This window comes from Morchella importuna (genome assembly GCF_003444635.1).
Source record: "Morchella importuna strain M04M26 chromosome Unknown Morimp01GS011, whole genome shotgun sequence".
NCBI classification, from domain to species: domain Eukaryota; kingdom Fungi; phylum Ascomycota; class Pezizomycetes; order Pezizales; family Morchellaceae; genus Morchella; species Morchella importuna.
The window spans coordinates 966,958-983,835 of record NW_025763408.1 but is presented as its reverse complement, the minus strand read 5'-3'; the positions used below and the strand labels follow the sequence as shown (position 1 = coordinate 983,835).

At 51.3% G+C, this 16,878-nt stretch overlaps 4 protein-coding genes across 4 annotated transcripts; 3 read left to right on the top strand and 1 right to left on the bottom strand.

Annotated features, from left to right (window-relative positions):
• Window positions 1–1,157: 1,157 nt before the first annotated feature.
• On the top strand, window positions 1,158–2,751 carry LAJ45_04656 (uncharacterized protein; the record flags this gene model as incomplete). Its single annotated transcript, XM_046114233.1, has 4 exons — window positions 1,158–1,547; window positions 1,632–2,194; window positions 2,547–2,599; window positions 2,672–2,751. The coding sequence occupies 4 exons, from the start codon at window positions 1,158–1,160 to the stop codon at window positions 2,749–2,751; spliced, it is 1,086 nt and encodes a 361-aa protein (XP_045972755.1).
• Window positions 2,752–5,941: 3,190 nt separating this feature from the next.
• On the bottom strand, window positions 5,942–8,056 carry LAJ45_04655 (uncharacterized protein; the record flags this gene model as incomplete). The annotated part of the gene is made up of 1 exon (XM_046114232.1): window positions 5,942–8,056. One exon carries the CDS (start codon window positions 8,054–8,056, stop codon window positions 5,942–5,944), a length of 2,115 nt encoding a protein of 704 aa, XP_045972754.1.
• Window positions 8,057–10,821: 2,765 nt separating this feature from the next.
• Window positions 10,822–11,789, top strand: LAJ45_04654 (uncharacterized protein; the record flags this gene model as incomplete). Its single annotated transcript, XM_046114231.1, has 4 exons — window positions 10,822–10,916; window positions 10,995–11,125; window positions 11,184–11,401; window positions 11,475–11,789. The coding sequence occupies 4 exons, from the start codon at window positions 10,822–10,824 to the stop codon at window positions 11,787–11,789; spliced, it is 759 nt and encodes a 252-aa protein (XP_045972753.1).
• A 2,203-nt stretch (window positions 11,790–13,992) lies between these two features.
• On the top strand, window positions 13,993–14,475 carry LAJ45_04653 (uncharacterized protein; the record flags this gene model as incomplete). Its single annotated transcript, XM_046114230.1, has 1 exon — window positions 13,993–14,475. The coding sequence occupies one exon, from the start codon at window positions 13,993–13,995 to the stop codon at window positions 14,473–14,475; it is 483 nt and encodes a 160-aa protein (XP_045972752.1).
• Window positions 14,476–16,878: the final 2,403 nt, after the last annotated feature.

Sequence of the window (16,878 nt, the reverse complement as noted above, 5' to 3'; positions counted from 1 at the left end):
TCCCCCAAACCCCGCCTAGTAACCCCACCCACCCACACTCCAGGGCCTACAACGAAAAAAAACAAAAGTTTAGATCGAGTTCAGTACCCAGGATTCCCACATGGTCACCCACTGCAGTACTAGCTGGGCGATATGAGGCTTATATATGGCAGAGCGGACGGGATGCCTAGCTTTCATCATTCTATGACTGAACACGTTGGAGTTGGCGGTATCGTGGGTTTTATTTTGGGTTGCGTGGTTGCGTGGCTGCGTGGTTGGTTGCGGGCGTTGGTGGTGGTGGAGGGTGGGAATGAGTTATGGGGGGTAGCGGAGATAAGGAGAGAGGGTTGAGATCAGGGTTTAATAGGATTGGAACTGGGATTAGGATTGGTATTAAGATATTGGGGAGGTGAGTGTCGCGCTGGGCGCTGGGAAAGGTGTTGATAAATCATTACCGTGTAAGACTACGTGCAGGGCTGAAAAGGTGTATTCAATCATTACTACTAGGCAGTATACTCTAGCAATATAGGCTAGCACTACTTGTAATTAATACTACTAAATACTATTAACGTATATACGGCTATTCCAAGTCGCTGTCTTGATTCAAGTCCGTATTGCTGGAGGTCTTTCCATCCTCCTCCTCTCTTTGGTACTCGCTGAACGGGTTAATAAGACGTACTCATATGGTTGTTTTGGTATCGATAGTGATAGAGCGTCAGTCTTGGACCATGTTGGTTTGGTTCTCTTGTCTACTTAGTACATACATAGCTTGAATTCCGTACCACCAGCGTAAGGGTTTATTTCTATACTACTATGTGTTTGGTTCTAAGAGAAGTCGTGGAAGAGCTTTCAACGCAGTGGTAGTATATTTTATTTTTAGATGAATATGTATTTCTATGTAGTATTACGAACTCTCCATGTTTTGATTGATTTTCTGATATTGGAATCCAGTTAGAGTAGAGACATTATCTTGTGTCACCAAGCCGACAGTAACAGCCGAGGCACACGCGCAACACCGCCCAAGCTCGGCGCCGACACTCAAGCGATAAGTAAAGCAGACAAGTCCAGATGAAGCACAAACCCCAAACTAATACCCCCGCAGACGTCCTCCCCGCCCCGCCTTCCCCTCCCTCGCCCTCACACCCTCCTCCTCCTCCTCCTCCTCCTTCTCGACCAACATGTTCCACTACCGCACCACCGGCTTCAACGGCTACGCCGTCCAATACTCCCCCTTCTACGACTCGCGCCTCGCCTGCGCCGCCTCCGCCAACTTCGGCCTCGTGGGCAATGGGCGCCTGTACATCCTCAGTCTCACGCCCACGGGCATCGTCTCCGAGAAGCACTTTGACACGCAGGACTCGCTGTTCGACGTGGCCTTCAGCGAGCTGCATGAGAACCAGCTCGCCGTCGCGTCCGGCGATGGCAGCATAAAGCTTTTCGACACCACGCTCGAACAGTTCCCGATCGCGAGCTGGCAGGAGCATGCCCGCGAGGTGTTTTCGGTAAAGTGGGGCGGCGTGGATAAGGGTTTGTTTTGCAGCGCGAGCTGGGATGGAACGGTGAAGTTGGTAGGTTGAATCTGTCTGTGTGACTGCTGTGCGGGGGCGGTTTGGGGGGGATGGATGCTGACGCTGTGAGCGGGGTGGTACTAGTGGTCGCCGACGTTGTCACGCTCGCTGCTCACGCTGCCCGTGGGGAGCTGCACATACAGCGCCGTGTTCAGCCCCCACACCGCGAACCTCCTCTCGTGCGTGTCCTCGGACAGCACGCTGCGGCTGTTCGACACGCGGGCGCCGCCGGCGCCGCAGACGGTGATCGCCGTGAGCCCCATGGCGCCCGGCGAGGTGCTCACGCACGACTGGAACAAGTACCGGCCGGACGTTGTGGCGACGGCCGGCGTGGACAAGATTGTGAGGGTGTGGGACGTGCGGCAGCCCGCGCGGCCGGTGAGTGAGCTGGCGGGACACGAGTATGCGGTCCGCAGGATTGCGTGGAGCCCCCATTGGGCGGAGGTGCTGGTGAGTGCGAGTTATGATATGACGGTGCGGGTGTGGAATGATGGCGGGTTGGGGGGCGTTGGCGGTGCGGTGGGGGGTACGGGGGTCGGGCTCATGATGGGGGTGATGGATCGGCATACGGAGTTTTGTGCGGGCGTGGATTGGTGTCTGTTTGGTGGGGAGGGGTGGGCGGCGAGTACGGGGTGGGATGAGAGCGTGTGGGTGTTTGATGTGGGGGTATCATTGGCGGGAGGTAGATGTGGCTGTGGTTTGTTTTAGCTGGGGTGTTGGTTTGAGTTGACTGTGGTTTACAGTTTTTCCTCTTTGCTGTTTGGCTTCTTTTGTGGATACTTGGTTCTTTTTTTCTTTTCCTTTCTGGACTTTTACATCAGCGGCGAAATGGGAGCTTCTTTTTTTTTTTTAGTATCATTGATCTTAGCACTAGGCCGGCATGCAGCATCACATCCAAGGTTAGGTTGCATTTGCTATAAAACGGGAGACGAAGCTTGTCATTATAATAAGGCCTTGAAATACATAGATTCCCGCCTTAATCGTCGAAGTGGATGGTAGCGATTTCGTGCCGTATTGCCGGGTTCGATTTGTCTCCGGATCTCTGTGTGTTGGTATTCGTGCCCTTTGATACTTGTACTGATATGCAGGAGCGAGCATGTCGAGCTAAAAACTCACATGCACAGTCCAAGCCCTCTCGAACTATATATCAAGCCATAATCGACGACTCCTCCCTGAGATCATCACCATGAGTCCCAGGACGTAGGCTTTGAAGAAGCTAATACGTACCTAACTACTTAACTCTATGGGAATCTTGGGCCTGGTCCAGTCGATCCTGGTTAATTGGATTTGATCGAATTATTCAAAACATTTCCCCACATATGGATATATGACCTAGACTGTCTCGGGCGGACTCTTCCGCTACGATTCAGAAACATAATAAGAATCATTGGTTATAGTCATGGTCGTGGTATCAATACACTCCTGGAGGATGAAGAGGGCATAGAGATTTTGGCTATGTAGGTCTGTAGTTGTCCAGTTCGTTGGCTTTGTGTTGTGTATAGAATTAGAAGGTTATTGGGGTTGATAATTGAACCTTGGGGGTTGTGTGGAAGGGAGTTCGAGCAAAGATATTGGCACGAACTTACATGCATATGAAGTACTTACAATTAATTAGCTATGTGTCCTTCTTGGGCTGTAGTGAGCCTAAGATACCACCGGGGGTTAGGAAGATCCATCTTGTCCGTCTGCAAAGTTGTACATCTTATCTGGCCCGCACTAGTAAGGTTTTCACCCTGAACATGCAATATATATATACACATTTTGACCAAACTATCACGGCAGCACATCGATCCAGATACCAATATTGTGCACGAAACTACGCTCTGTTGCGGTTGATGAGGAGGGCTTTTTGGTGGGACCAATTCGGCTTGATCACTGTAGCTGTGCTCATCTGTCTACTAAGTGAGATCCTGGAATCATCTGTCTATAGCTACATATTGACTACTCGGTAGCTATAGGTGGCTGACTGACGGACGGGCTATACTGAAAGCCGTGGAGGACCGTCGAGGTCTGTATGTAGCCGTCCGTCGGGGTGTGTATCAGGACCGTCGGCCGCGAGGCCGGGGTCATGGTAGGGCCGGCGGAGGATGGTTGCGCCGGGTCGATCAGGCGAATTGGGGATTGGACCATGACGAACTGGAACTGGAACTGTAGGGTGGCAGGAGGAGTCGGTCTTTGTTATACTTGTATATGAATCTCGAGTAGTCATGTATCTACTTACTATCAATCAATTCAATCACTTCTCGATACGTTCAGTGGCTGGACTATACTACTCACTGATCACGGAAGTATATACTGATCATGAAGATGCTAGCAACATGCGCTTTCCAGCGCATTTCTGTACCTACAGAAAAGGATGGTAGCTCGGATTCGGTGGAACTGCCAGAGCTCGAGGGTTGGATTCTGAGACAGCACTGTAATGCCTTGGAGCTTTATAATCAGTACTTCTCCGGACCTAGCTACTAGCTACATATAGGCCTTATCCGCCTATTACTACACGCACACCGCTGACCCTTCGCCTGCAGCTGCACGAAAATAAAACCGTCCCCATTTTTCGAGCCTTAGTACCCGCGCTCAGTCGGCCGGGCATGTATATATATGTATGTCTCCGCTCGCGCGGCCTGCGGAAACACGATTCGATCCTGATTCACACCTCCATAGCTAAAATTCGGGTGTCTTCCCAAGATGTGTTAAACTATATATGTTAAACGCACACACCCCGGGTACTGCTTATATAAATTCCACTTCCACTCCTTCTCCGCCGGAGGCAAGATTAACATCTGTGCTGGTTCTACAGCCGGCCGCTCTCGATAGACCAGCTACTTCTTAACTTCGATACTCGTGTCCCAGTGGCACCATGCTGCGAACTGAAGAGCTATATACATAGCAATGTCGCGATTCACCCAACCCGGCCGACCGCGCCAACCCTCCATCCAGTCGCAGCAACCCCATCCCCTGCAAACCCGCCCAGATATCATTACCCCCCCCCCCCCCCCCCCCCGGTCCGCTGACTAACCACACACACACACATCCTCGCTTGCCAAACAACCCAAAAAATCTGTTTCAAGCTAACTGCTCCAGGACGCAGCGCGGCTTTGTATATGTTTGCGTTGCAGCAAGCAACCATGGCAGGATGGCCGAGTTGGTTATGGCGCCAGGTTAAGGTCTTAAAACTCTTAACATCAATTCCTGGTTCGGAAACGAGCGTGGGTTCAAGTCCCACTTCTGTCACATATCTTTTTTTTTTTTTTTTTTTTTTTTTTTTTTTTGCACCCGCGCCGTACATATCTGGGTGGAGGTGGATATGGAGATGGAGGGGGGACATTTATTGCTTGGGTTAGCGAATCTGTAGTTTAGCAGGGGAGGTTAAGAAGGTACTAAACGGCGTTAGAACTGTGTGGGGATCGACAGTTATCTCCCGCTCATGAAAAAAAAAAACTACCAGCTCACGAAATCATTGCCAACAGTAGGATCTTTATGGGACTGGGAGCCAACGGATCCAAACGGTCCGCATTCCCAAAAACCAACTATTTACAAACCTCTCCAGTGTTCATGAACGCGGAAACTAGCTGGTACACAAAATTTAGCCCAGAGTTAGCTGGTAACGGGTAACTATATGTGCAAATACATACTATCCTACCCAATCGGCCTTCTGCCACAGAGTGCTACAGTTCTGAATACAGACGAAGGGATGTACATACGTGCACATGTTTCATTTTTCACCCTGTCATGGGGGATATAGAGACTCCTAGTACTATCACATGGAGGAGAAACAGGACCCCAATCTCACATCAGACGTAGAGAGTACATACCAGTACTACAGCCTTCAATCGCACATCACAATCCCCACGGCCGGCCACGGACAGGATAGACTTCAATAAGGTATATTATTCTCTGATATGACCCCGATATAATAATAATTGTCTGCATAGAGTAGATATATAGATTTTCTATACCCCGTCCCCCCATCCCCCCATCCCCCCGGGCCCAGCTCCTCCGCCACCCCGCCCACGACCTTCGACCTACAACACGGATATAACCTAGCCACAGCCCCACATTTCCCTCGGCATCATGCCAACTAGAGTGGAAGAGTCCCCTATAATGGATTTTGTCCCCGTCCCCGCGGGGTACGTGAAATAAACGAAAATAGAGATAAAAATAGGAAAGATAGGAAAGAGAAGAAGAGAGAGACATAAGACATAAACCCCCCCCCCCCCCCACCCCCATTTTTCCCAGGAAACCGAAAAGGAAAGAACCGAGCAACCAAAGAAAAGCAAAAAACCAAACGGCCAAAAAAAACCAGACAAAAAGAGAAAGAAAAACGAAACCCCTAAATAAATAAAAAAGAACCTCTATATACACCCCCCCCCCCTTTTCTTCCCCTTCACCACCCTCTACAAATCCTTCCTAAACCTCGCCAAAAACGACCGTCCCCTGCCCCTCCGCCCCTCACTCAGCACCCCCGCCATCCCATCCCCCACCGCCAGCGCCCCCGGCGTCTCCCCAGCCTTATTCCGCACCGCCACCTCCGCCCCCTCCTCCACCAGCACCCTCACGCCACCCTCGTTCCCCGCGCCCGCCGCCAAATGCAGCGCCGTATTCCCCTCCGCCGTCCGCGCGCCCTTGTCGGCCCCCTTCTCCAGCAGCAGCTTCAGTATCCCCTCGCCGCCCTTCGTGGACGCCGCTAGCTGCAGAGGCGTCATGCCCGTCTTGCCCCGACCGTTCACTTCTGCCCCGCTGTCGAGTAGTAGTGCGACAATGTGCCGGTGCTTCTGGATAATTGCGAGGTGTAGCGCGGTGTCGCCGGATTCGTCAACGTGGATGAGGCGGCTCTTCTCTAGGAACTGCTTCACGCCCTTCTTTATCGACGGGTGTCGACTCGCCGGCGCCGGGGTCGTATCGTTGTCTGGTGTCTTTGGGGGCGATAAGGGCAGCTGTGCGCCATCGCGCGATGGCGGGAGCGACTTTGTATGGTAGTCCTTGGCCTTCGCCTTCACGTCTGCGCCGTTCTCAATGAGCACCCTTACGATCGCCTCGTGCCCACCAATGGCCGCAAGATGGAGCGCTGTACGGCCGTCGTTGAGCCGCGCGGCGACATCCACGCCGTGCTCCAGGAGGAAGGTGACGGCCGCCTCGTGTCCGCGTTCGACGGCCTTGTGCAGCGCGGTGTAGCCGCTGTCGAGGCGCGCGGTGATGTCGGCGCCGTGCTCGAGGAGGAGCTTCATGGCTGCGACGTGGTCCTCCTGCGCGGCCATGTGCAGTGGTGTGTGGCCGCTGTTGACGCGGCGGTTTACCAGCTCGTTGGGGCCGGACTCGAAGAATACTGCGGCGGCCTGTGTCTTGCCGTAGAAGGTTGCGAGGTGGAGCGCGGTGTATCCGCTCTTGTCGACTGCCGTTTGGTCAACTCCTCGTTTTAGGAGGACCCTCACAACCTCCGAATGGCCCTCCCGAGAGGCCATGTGTAGCGCCGTGGACCCGATATCGCTCTTGAGCTCCGCAAGCTCCGGGTTTTTCTCCAGCAGGAAGTCTACAACCTTCTCCCAGCCCTCCTGGGCCGCCAGATGCAGCGCCGTATGGCCACCCTCGATCCTCGCAGCCGCATTAACGTTGTGATCCAGCAACGCCTTCACTGTCTCCAGATGCCCAAAGAACGCCGGCTTATGCAGCGGCGTATACCCCCTCGCCGTCGCCGCATTCACATCCGCCTCCTTCTCCAGCAGGAGCTTCACGACCTCCACTTTGCCGTTCGCCGCCGCATAATGCAGCGCCGTGAACCCGTCGCCACACAGCCCCGAGACCTGCGCACCCTTCTCGATCAGCCAGGCCACAACATCCACATGTCCCTCCTGCGCGGCCATCACGAGCGCAGTGTGTCCGCGCCCCACCGTTTCCTCGATGTCGGCCCCGCGCTCAAGCAGCAGCTGCACGACATCACGGTGCCCGTAGAAGGCTGCGAGGTGTAGCGCCGTGTATCCAGTTTTTTCACAGCGCGCTTTGAGGCTTGCGCCGCTGGCGAGTAGAAGTTCGACCATGCGCGGCTTTCCCTCCTCGGCGGCGAGAAGCAGTGGTGTTTGTCCGGCAGAGACGGTGGCCACGTTGGCGCCGACCGAGAGTAGGTGTAGCAGCATCACTTCGTCGCCGGATATTATCACGAGGTGTAGGAGTGGTATGCTGGGGTCATTGATGGGGTGCGTCTCGAGGAGCGACTTGAGCGCGGAGAGATTGTGGTGCGTGATTGCGCAGGGGATGGTTGTGCATGGGTGGAGTGCTGCACTGAGAATGGGCGATCGAGGGGGCTTCTCGGAGGACGGTGTGGGCGTGGGCTGCCTGAGGGGGGACGGCGGGCTGTCTGGTGAGAGGGCGGGCTGCGCGTTATCGGGCTCGGTGACGAGCTGCGGGATCGATTGCTTCTTTGCCACCGGGGCTTTCGTGGTGCTGCTGCTGCTGCTGTTGTTGTTGTTGTTGTTGTTCACGCTCCCCTCTATTTCTTCTTCCGTCGCGGTGGTCATCTTGCTCTAGCTAGTTCTTCTCAGTCCGTGTTTAATGCGGTCAATCGTTCCTGCGTATGATTTCCTCTGCGGTCCGAAATAAAAAGGGGATATCCGTATATATACTGTATATCTGTCTGTGGTGTGTGCACAAAAGAGAGAAGGCTATCCCCCCAGCTGTATATATATATATATATAATCTATACGCGACGGATACGGGTGTGTGTGATGTGCGCGCCTCCTGTCACAGAGTCACTCGTGTAACCAGGGTGCCAGCGATTCATACAGGGGCTGCCGGCGAGTGATGAGCTGTGAATGCGTCTGATTGGGCAGGTGGGTGGTGGGGAACGGGGGTTGGTTTGCCCGTTGGCTGGGTTGATTGGTCAATCAGACTCAGCCCTGAAGAAAAGCTTGGTCAGCGGTGCAGAAGAAAAAGCATCCCGAGCTTAGACAATGCCAGCAGCCTTCTTTACTCGAGGCCGTGTATCTGCTCTACCTATCTGGTCCCTCACGTCGACATGTGAGTGAATAAACCTTTAAAGTTGTTGGTTGCCATCCCAACTTGACGGACCTTTGATGACAATCCTTTGTGGTGAGCCGCTGATGGCTGAAAACAGAGGGATGATGTGTTTAGTGTAATTCACAAGCTGAGGCTCCTCTTGAGTCTTGACATAGCCAGCCCCCTCCCCAAAACTCCTCGCATCAAGTTTAAAAACCTTAATCCGCACCGCACCGCCGTCACATCCTTCCTGTCACACACACAGACCCCTGCAGGCCGTCACGCACACCCGCCCACTTTTAATCTCCGACCCACCCGGGGCCCGGATGCCGCTCGCATCCGCTCCGTCTAAAGCCCGAACCGAGGCCTTGAAAAGTTTGAGGGTGCGAGAATTATGTTACATACGGATGGAGTTAGCGGAGGGGGGTGGGCTTTGTATCGTCTCCGTTCGGCGGTGGAAAGGATGCGAAGGATGGGAAGGATGGTTGTCACTCGTGCTGCTGTATTTATTTTTCGTGAACCATACTTAAACACCGCCGTTTATGGTTCCCAGACGCCATGCCCAAACACTAACCGATAGCTCCACACAGCAGCTTTCGCCGCCAAACAGTCTTGCAGTTGGATATATGGTATTGCCCACCATTCGATAGGATATCTTTCTACAATACTACTTCTGCTTCACTATGCTCCTCCTAGAGGGAGCTGTGAGGTATATAGGCTTTGAACTAGTACGTAGAATATGGGCCCCAATGTCACGGTGTGTCACCTACATTACATACTCCCAATACTTTTACGATTGCAGCTTAGGCCCAGGCCGAACTTCGCCTGGTGAAGGAAGGTCAAGTTTAGCGACCCGCAAAACACACACCCACACCCACGAGGCCGAGGGCTCAAGAGCAAATACTTTAAATTTCAGCCCTAATCAAGTACATGCATGTAGTTAGAGATTAAAAGCCCCCTCCCTCCTCACCCCAATGTTCACAGAAAGACCCCAGCCACCCCACCCCCGGCCGGCAAGATAGTTGATCTATGAGCATGCCCGTGGCCGACTCCATTATATACGCAAGAGTGTGGATATATAGATGAGACGAATAAACAGTCCGAGCAACCTGGTAGACCGCGAAACGGTTAAGTATGTTTATGGACGTGCTAGTTGGCGGCCGGATAGGACTTGATCTTGTTTGCGGTGCACTGCATTTAGCAGCTCACATCAAAACGCGCGCCGCAAGGGTTTCGGCGCCTCGAGTGATGGCTTATGACTCCACAACCTATTTCTCACTTTCGAACCTGAGCCCAGTACCGCATGCACGCGTCCCTTCCCTCTCCTCGAACATAAACACCACCACGCACCGCAAATCAACGAAGACCACAGACCCCAACTCCCAGTTCCCAAAACACCGAGTCCTACGATCACCACCACCCCAACCCTCCAAGCCAACAACCCTAACCCACAAAAACCCCACCAAGCGCCACAAAAAAAAAAAAAAAAAAACTTCACGACCCCGCTCCCCGCCCGCCCGGCAAAAGAGAAATGACAGAAGTGGGACTTGAACCCACGCTCGTTTCCGAACCAGGAATTGATGCTAAAGCTTTAAGACCTTAACCTGGCGCCATAACCAACTCGGCCATCCTGCCATGGGGGGCAGGAGTTAGTTTATCATCCTTGGGCAATTTTTTTCGGATTTCGGGTAGTACAAGCTGGGCAGCTTGGCGTGAGCGAGAGGACTGGGGATGTTGAGTGCGGGTAGGGCAGAGGCCGGAGTGTGGGCTTTGGGGCCGGCCGTGGGGGGAGTTGCGGACAGTGATTTGTTTGTTTTTACTCCTGGGCGTTTCTACCCCTATGGGCATTAATTTGTTGGCCGGATTGCGAAAGGGGATGCTCAAGTCGATGCTCTCTCTGCTGGACTGGGAAGAGATGCAGCACAGAGCCTCATGATGTCATCGCTCACCAGTTCCTCAGGTCCCTGTAGGAGTACACGGAGATAGTAATGATTTGGCAGGAGCGCCAGTCAAGCCACTCACTGAGTGTCAAGCCAACCCTGCTCAATCCTTGCTCACGACTGTAAATCTCTTGGAAGACTGTGTGACGTATCTGCAATGTCATCTAGGCGTAAAGGCACGGTTGGGAGATCTTTGAGATCAGTAATCCTGGCAGCAGTAGAGGATAAATGGTTGAAGAATAGCACAATTCGAGCTGAAGTATCTGAATACTCATCCTTGTGCTGAACACCGAATTATAGCAAAACCCACCGTACTTGTACACTATACCATACAACTGTCACCAAAAATGTCAGACCAAAAGAAAGTCCTCATCGTCCTCTCTGGATGTCACTCAATCGCAATCCAGAAGAAGGACGGCTCGAAAATCGAGCAAGAAACTGGGTTAGTAACCAAACCAAACCAGACCTACCTCACACCCATCCAGTCGTAGAAACAATTGATCTAACACCAACCTACCAGATACTTCCTCAAAGAACTCGCCCAACCCCTCCAGCTCCTCCTCGACAACGACTACTCCGTAACCTTCGCAACTCCCGGCGGTCAAGTGCCCCGCCTCGACACTCTTTCCGACTCTTCCCTCTGGTTCCTAGGTACTCCTCCCCGGCCCGGTCCTCAAGGAGGAGGAAAGGATATTAACCAGCACCACAGGGAACTACTACGAACTCAACCGCGAGAAAGAGCTCATCAAGCGCCTCGACAAGGAGATCAGCAACCCGCGCTCCCTCTCCTCCATCAGCGACTCCGAGCTCTCCTCCTTCTCCGGCGTCTTCGTCCCCGGCGGTCACGGCCCCATGGGCGATCTCGGGAAAGACCCAGAGCTCGGCAGGATCCTGAACCATTTCCACAAGCAGCATAAGCCCACTGGCGTATGTGCCCCCCGCCCCCCCTCTCTTTCTTCCTTACCTCAGAGGTACCTGTGCTGACATTGGTGTTCGATAGGTGATCTGCCACGGCCCAATTGCGCTGCTGTCCACCAAGCTGGCCGAGAATGGCGAGTTCGCGTACAAGGACTACCGCGTGACGTGCTACGCGAACAAGGAGGAAATGACCAATGAGTTGATGTGGGGCGCGAAGCTGGAGACGAAGGTTGAGGATGCGTTGCGGGAGGCCGGAGCGAAGGTGGAGGTCTCGACAATCCCGCTGATGCCGAACGTCGTGCGGGACCGGGAACTTGTGAGCGGTGAGGGCCCGAGCAGCGCGTATGCGTTTGGACAGGAGTTTGTAAAGACTTTGAGAGAGGGCGTTGTAGTGTAAATTTTCTTTTTGGATTGTACGATGAATTCATGACATCATGCGGGGCTGATCCTGGCTTGATAAAGCGTTATGTTTGACGAAAGCGGCATGGAAGGATGACCGAGTGGTTAAGGTGTGTGACTCAAGCGGATTCTGCTTTCTTGCTTACAAAGCGAGGTTTCTCATGGGCCTAGCCCGCGGGGGTTCGAATCCCCCTCCTTTCAGTACTTTTTTGTACTCTTTTGGCATGCATCATGGAGGGTTCAGCACACTCCGTGGGGCGGGGAAAGACTTTTGCACTCTCTGGAGTTGCTATTTTGCTGTTATAGCAGGATATTCTAGGTTGAAGGAAGCGTTGCAACCAGTGTAGTGCGGAAACCCTGTTCTCGAGTGACATCTCGTGCGTCTCTGCAACACCAAACCCCATGCTGTAAACCGTACAAACGCTCCACCTCGCCTACCGTTTTAGTAGCCAGAATTTTTTACAATCAAGTGTACAAACCCACTTCCCCACCCCCCGGGAATTGCCCTCGACTTTGGTTTCTCCAGCACCAAGTGAGTCACGCAAAAGGAACATAAATGTATTTAGAACAACAATATCTTTATGGCAGGATGGCCGAGTTGGTTATGGCGCCAGGTTAAGGTATTGAAGCTTTAGCATCAATTCCTGGTTCGGAAACGAGCGTGAGTTCAAGTCCCACTTCTGACACACATCAATCTCTTTTTGCCCCTGGGCATGAGGGTTTTCGTTTTTTTTTTGGTTAAAGAGTTTTTCGTGGTGCATTAGCGAAAGAACTGATCCCAGGAGGGATCAGAGAACTACAGTGGGACTTGAACCCATGCTCCGAACCAGAAATTGATGTTAGGAGTTAGACGCAATCCTGGGAGTGAATTCCTGAGAATATGCTCTATTTTTTGCAAACCGTTTTTAACTGTCAGGAGCCACCAAGAGTGCCATTTTACTGGAAGCCTTTTTCGATTTTGTGAGGAGTTGGTTATGGCAGGCCCGGGTCATAGATGCCAAGGTGGCCGAGTGGTATGGCGCCAGGCTTAGGTCGCAGGTGCCAAGGCAGGATGGCCGAGTTGGTTATGGCGCCAGGCCGGGGTCATTCCTTGGCATCTATGACTGGTGCCATAACCAACTCGGCCAGCCTACCTTGCACCTGCGACCTGGGGCTTGCGCCATAACTCGGCCATCCTTGGCTTAAGTACCAACTTGGACATCATGCCTTGGAAAATCTACCAATAAGGTTTTTGTGCTACCGCGACAAGGTTAAAGGACTTAGTATTGAAAGCAATCATAGCAGGCTCGCAATAAGTGGTTGCAGTGTAGGTAGTAGCCTATGGAGTGTTGCTGTTTTCGATAGAGTTTGGGGTGCTGGAGACTGGGAAATCGGTGTCTGTGTCTCTGGAGAGGAAAGGGGTTCAAGTTGCATGTAGTAGATTGCCCCAGCGCCTCTCTTAAATTTTTTCCAATGTGCGTACTTCTGTATAAGCAGTACGGTCTGTATGTCCATGGTCAACTGCTACAAGCAGTGATCGAATTCGGAAGGAATGTCATTTGCCGCTGAGAGTAGATATCCAAATAGAGTGCCCTTTTGGCAGTGAGTGTCCTGATCAAATTTAGTGGGTGATACCGGATTTATTACCTGCAGTTAAGGAAGTACTGGAAGAAACATGAGGCTTACATACACCTTTAATTGAGCTGGATGTCAATTACAACGAGCGGAAGGGATTGGATTTTGGATTTTGAATTTCATGGGCCTTGCCCCGCTCAATTGCTGGCCGAGAGATCGAGGGTGTTGTTTAAACATGGATTCCTTAAGGTCTTGCTATAAAGAGCTCTACCAGAGCCCCATCCGTATCAAATAGCTTCATGACTGGGGGTGTGAATGGAAGACATTGTCAAGGCCTATCCAGGCTTCATCACTTATCATAGTATGTTGTAGGTTCGCATTACTTCTCCAGTTGGCTTTGTAGTTTTTTGAAAGATAAGAGTGTAGCCGTTGAGTTCCCATTTTCAAGCTGTAATTTGTGTAAGATTTGACGTGCTGTCTGTCTTCCAAGACACCGACAATTTCAAGTTCAATCCGGAGTGTAAAGGATTCCAAGCTCTGACCATTCTTCTCAACCTTGAAAGCAGTGCGATTGATAAAAACGACGATACGCCAACTGGGGAATAAAACTAAGCCACATATTAATCAGTGTTAAATTCAAATCTACAATGTCGACACCTACCAGTTCAAACACTCCTCCACCTAGCTCCCTGGGTTCCCCTCCACTAGCCCCTCCAACAGTCCCTCCACCAACACCCTCCTCAACCCCTCCCCCGCCGACACCACTCTTCACCGCCATCCACAATCTGTACGAAGCCAAAAGAGCCCATAAATTGACCACCTACCTGATAGCTTACCTCCGCGCGCAGATCTACTACATGCACCATCTTAAGCTCGACCTCCAGTTCCGCTACTGGCACAGTGTACAGAACCCCGAACGTCAAGGTGAGCTTCAAACAAGTATTGATGAATGGCGAGTCCTCCTCAAGGAGGGTAGGTGTTTCTTGAAGAAGGCGGGAGAGATCAAGATCAGGCAGTGGACGCAGCTTGAGAGGGCAAGGACCCGGGTAGCAACGATTCTTATGAAGGAATATATCTTTAGAGTGGCAGAGATGTATCTTGCTCTGATAAAATCGAGGAGAGGCGGCTAAGGAGAGGTGAGTATGCCCCGAATTGTGCGGTGAATGCTGAATACGATGTAGAGTGTCGAAGTTCATCGGATTGATCCTCGTAGGTGCGACTGTAAGCTAGGGCACCAAGCGACGGCTGGAGAGGCTATCTGTGAGATCGGGGCGGTCTTCATTTTGCTATCCATAGGTCGATCTTGTTGTTTTGATGCTGTTAACTAGATCATTAATTTACGTCGGGCAGGTTTGAATATGGGAGGGAAATCTGATTTACTCTCGCGGATACTTCGAATTGTGTTAATATCGAAACATTAGACGCAGGAAATAGCAGACCGTGCTCGAGTTTGCACAAACAGTACTGAGTTGACGGCGAGGATCGGGGGGGAATCTTCGAGCCCATGGATCGATGTCGAGTTTGTTTCAGCACACGGATCGAAGGGCTGCATTGCTTGTCTGCGCTACTTAGCACCAAAGTACAGTACCTTTTGCCTTCCTCAGCTGCGTGGTGTTTTAAGTAGACAAAAGGCGGAACCAATCAAGAAAAACTAAAACCAACAGGGCCGGCGGGGAACAAAACTCGAGCCCGCCGTATTGCCATAACCCGCCATCCTTTCTCCCGAGTCCCGAATCTTTGCTGAGGTTGGTTCGTCAATTGCCTTGTGATGGGTGGGTACATTGAGATTAATGAAAGTCGTGGGGTAAGGAGATACTTTGAGGTACGCCATAAGCAGAGATAAATGGGTTGGTCCGTATGCAACCGGGAGGAGATGTATCCATGGGGTTTTTAGGGCGGGCCCTTTACCCGCTGTTTATAACATCCAACAAGACTGTGTCCCGACTTCGCCAAACCCCCCCGCTTCCAATACGAGTCTCTCATCGTGGGACGAATTCCAGCGCGACTCTATCTCGAAGGTCTACTCTGGGATCCGTAAAGATCTGCTATGTATGTAGAGGAAGATGGAATGCTTAAGACTAGCAAAGATGGTTGTTACTGTGGGAAGTTTGTTTGAAGGACAGGTTTAAGAGGTTTAGAAAAAGTGGGGCGGTTGTAAGGATCGGTCATGGTGACCTCGGGGGAGATGGGGTGTTGCGGAGGTGAATGGTTGCATAGGCAGAATTAATCACAAGCTATCACTCGCAGATATTAGAGCAAGACAATTTCATGTTTTTTTTTTGTTTAATTCATTAATTGCATGCAACCTTACAGTTATGGCAATAAAGACAATTTCATGTATTAACATATGTTCGCACGTAAGAGGTGATTGAGCTGAGGATAAAAAGTTGATTGATTGTTTGTTGATAATTCATTGATAATTCATTGATAGCGTGTGGCCTGGAAGCTATGGCAATATGTGACATACCAGAACATGTGGGTGGAAGTGAAACATAAGTAGAAAATAAAAGTAAAATAGAAATCCGATAATCTAAACCAAAAGTCTCTGTCCTTTCCGCAAAGAATTTATCCTCTTCCTTATTCTAGCTCCAGTGTCATTGCTCCCTTATGCTACCCCACCCCACTTCCAGCTCCGTTAGCTCGGTTTGCATCTCGCTTTCTAATTTCTCCTTCCTCTAATCGGTGCTCTTAGGTTATCCCGTACTATTTCCAGTTCCCTTGGTTTACTTTGCGTCTTGCTGCTCATCGCCAATTGGTATTTTCATCTGAGGAATTGGCCCTAAATGTTCTTTACAATAGGGATGCCTGTGGCAGGCTATAGTAGCTTCTCCGCGGTATCGTGCTGGCTGTCTGAGAGGGTGCAAAAGTTTGAATGAGGCCCATAGTTTAGGGTGTAAAGGTTCGAATGGGGACCACTTTTAAGGGTGCAAAGGTTTGGATGGGAGCCATTCTTAATATGCGTGGGTGTAAATTTTGTGTGGACTATAAAGCCTGGACGACGATCAACATTAATTCCTCCTCACCTCACCCAACAACTACCACTAGAGAAATTAGCTACTTTCCACAGCTTATTTCTAGAGGGGAAAAAAAAACATCCTAACACAAGAACGCCTGGTCATTATCAGTGGACAAAAACTGGTTCCCTTGCGACCCCCGAGGCCATCCACTCATCTTGGCAACAAGAGTAGGACCGACAGCCACCAACTTTGCCCGGAACCACCTCTACTAGCCTACTTCCAACTTCCCTTCTAGGAACCAACGATCCTTCTATTATTTTGTGAAGCACGTATGTAAGTGCAATGGCGTCCTTCCCCGGACAGACTATAGTACCACATTATTCTTTCAATGAGCTAACTATTCACAGATGCTCACATCTCAATTAGTTGATCTTGTTACCAAACCCCATCATCTTCGAGTCTGAAAGGTAGTCACAAGTTGCTTAAACATACTTTCGCCTGTCGTTGCTCGATACTAACAGATATTCCTACGCTACAGATACTCGCACCATCCGTTCAACAGTTCTTCTCACATCA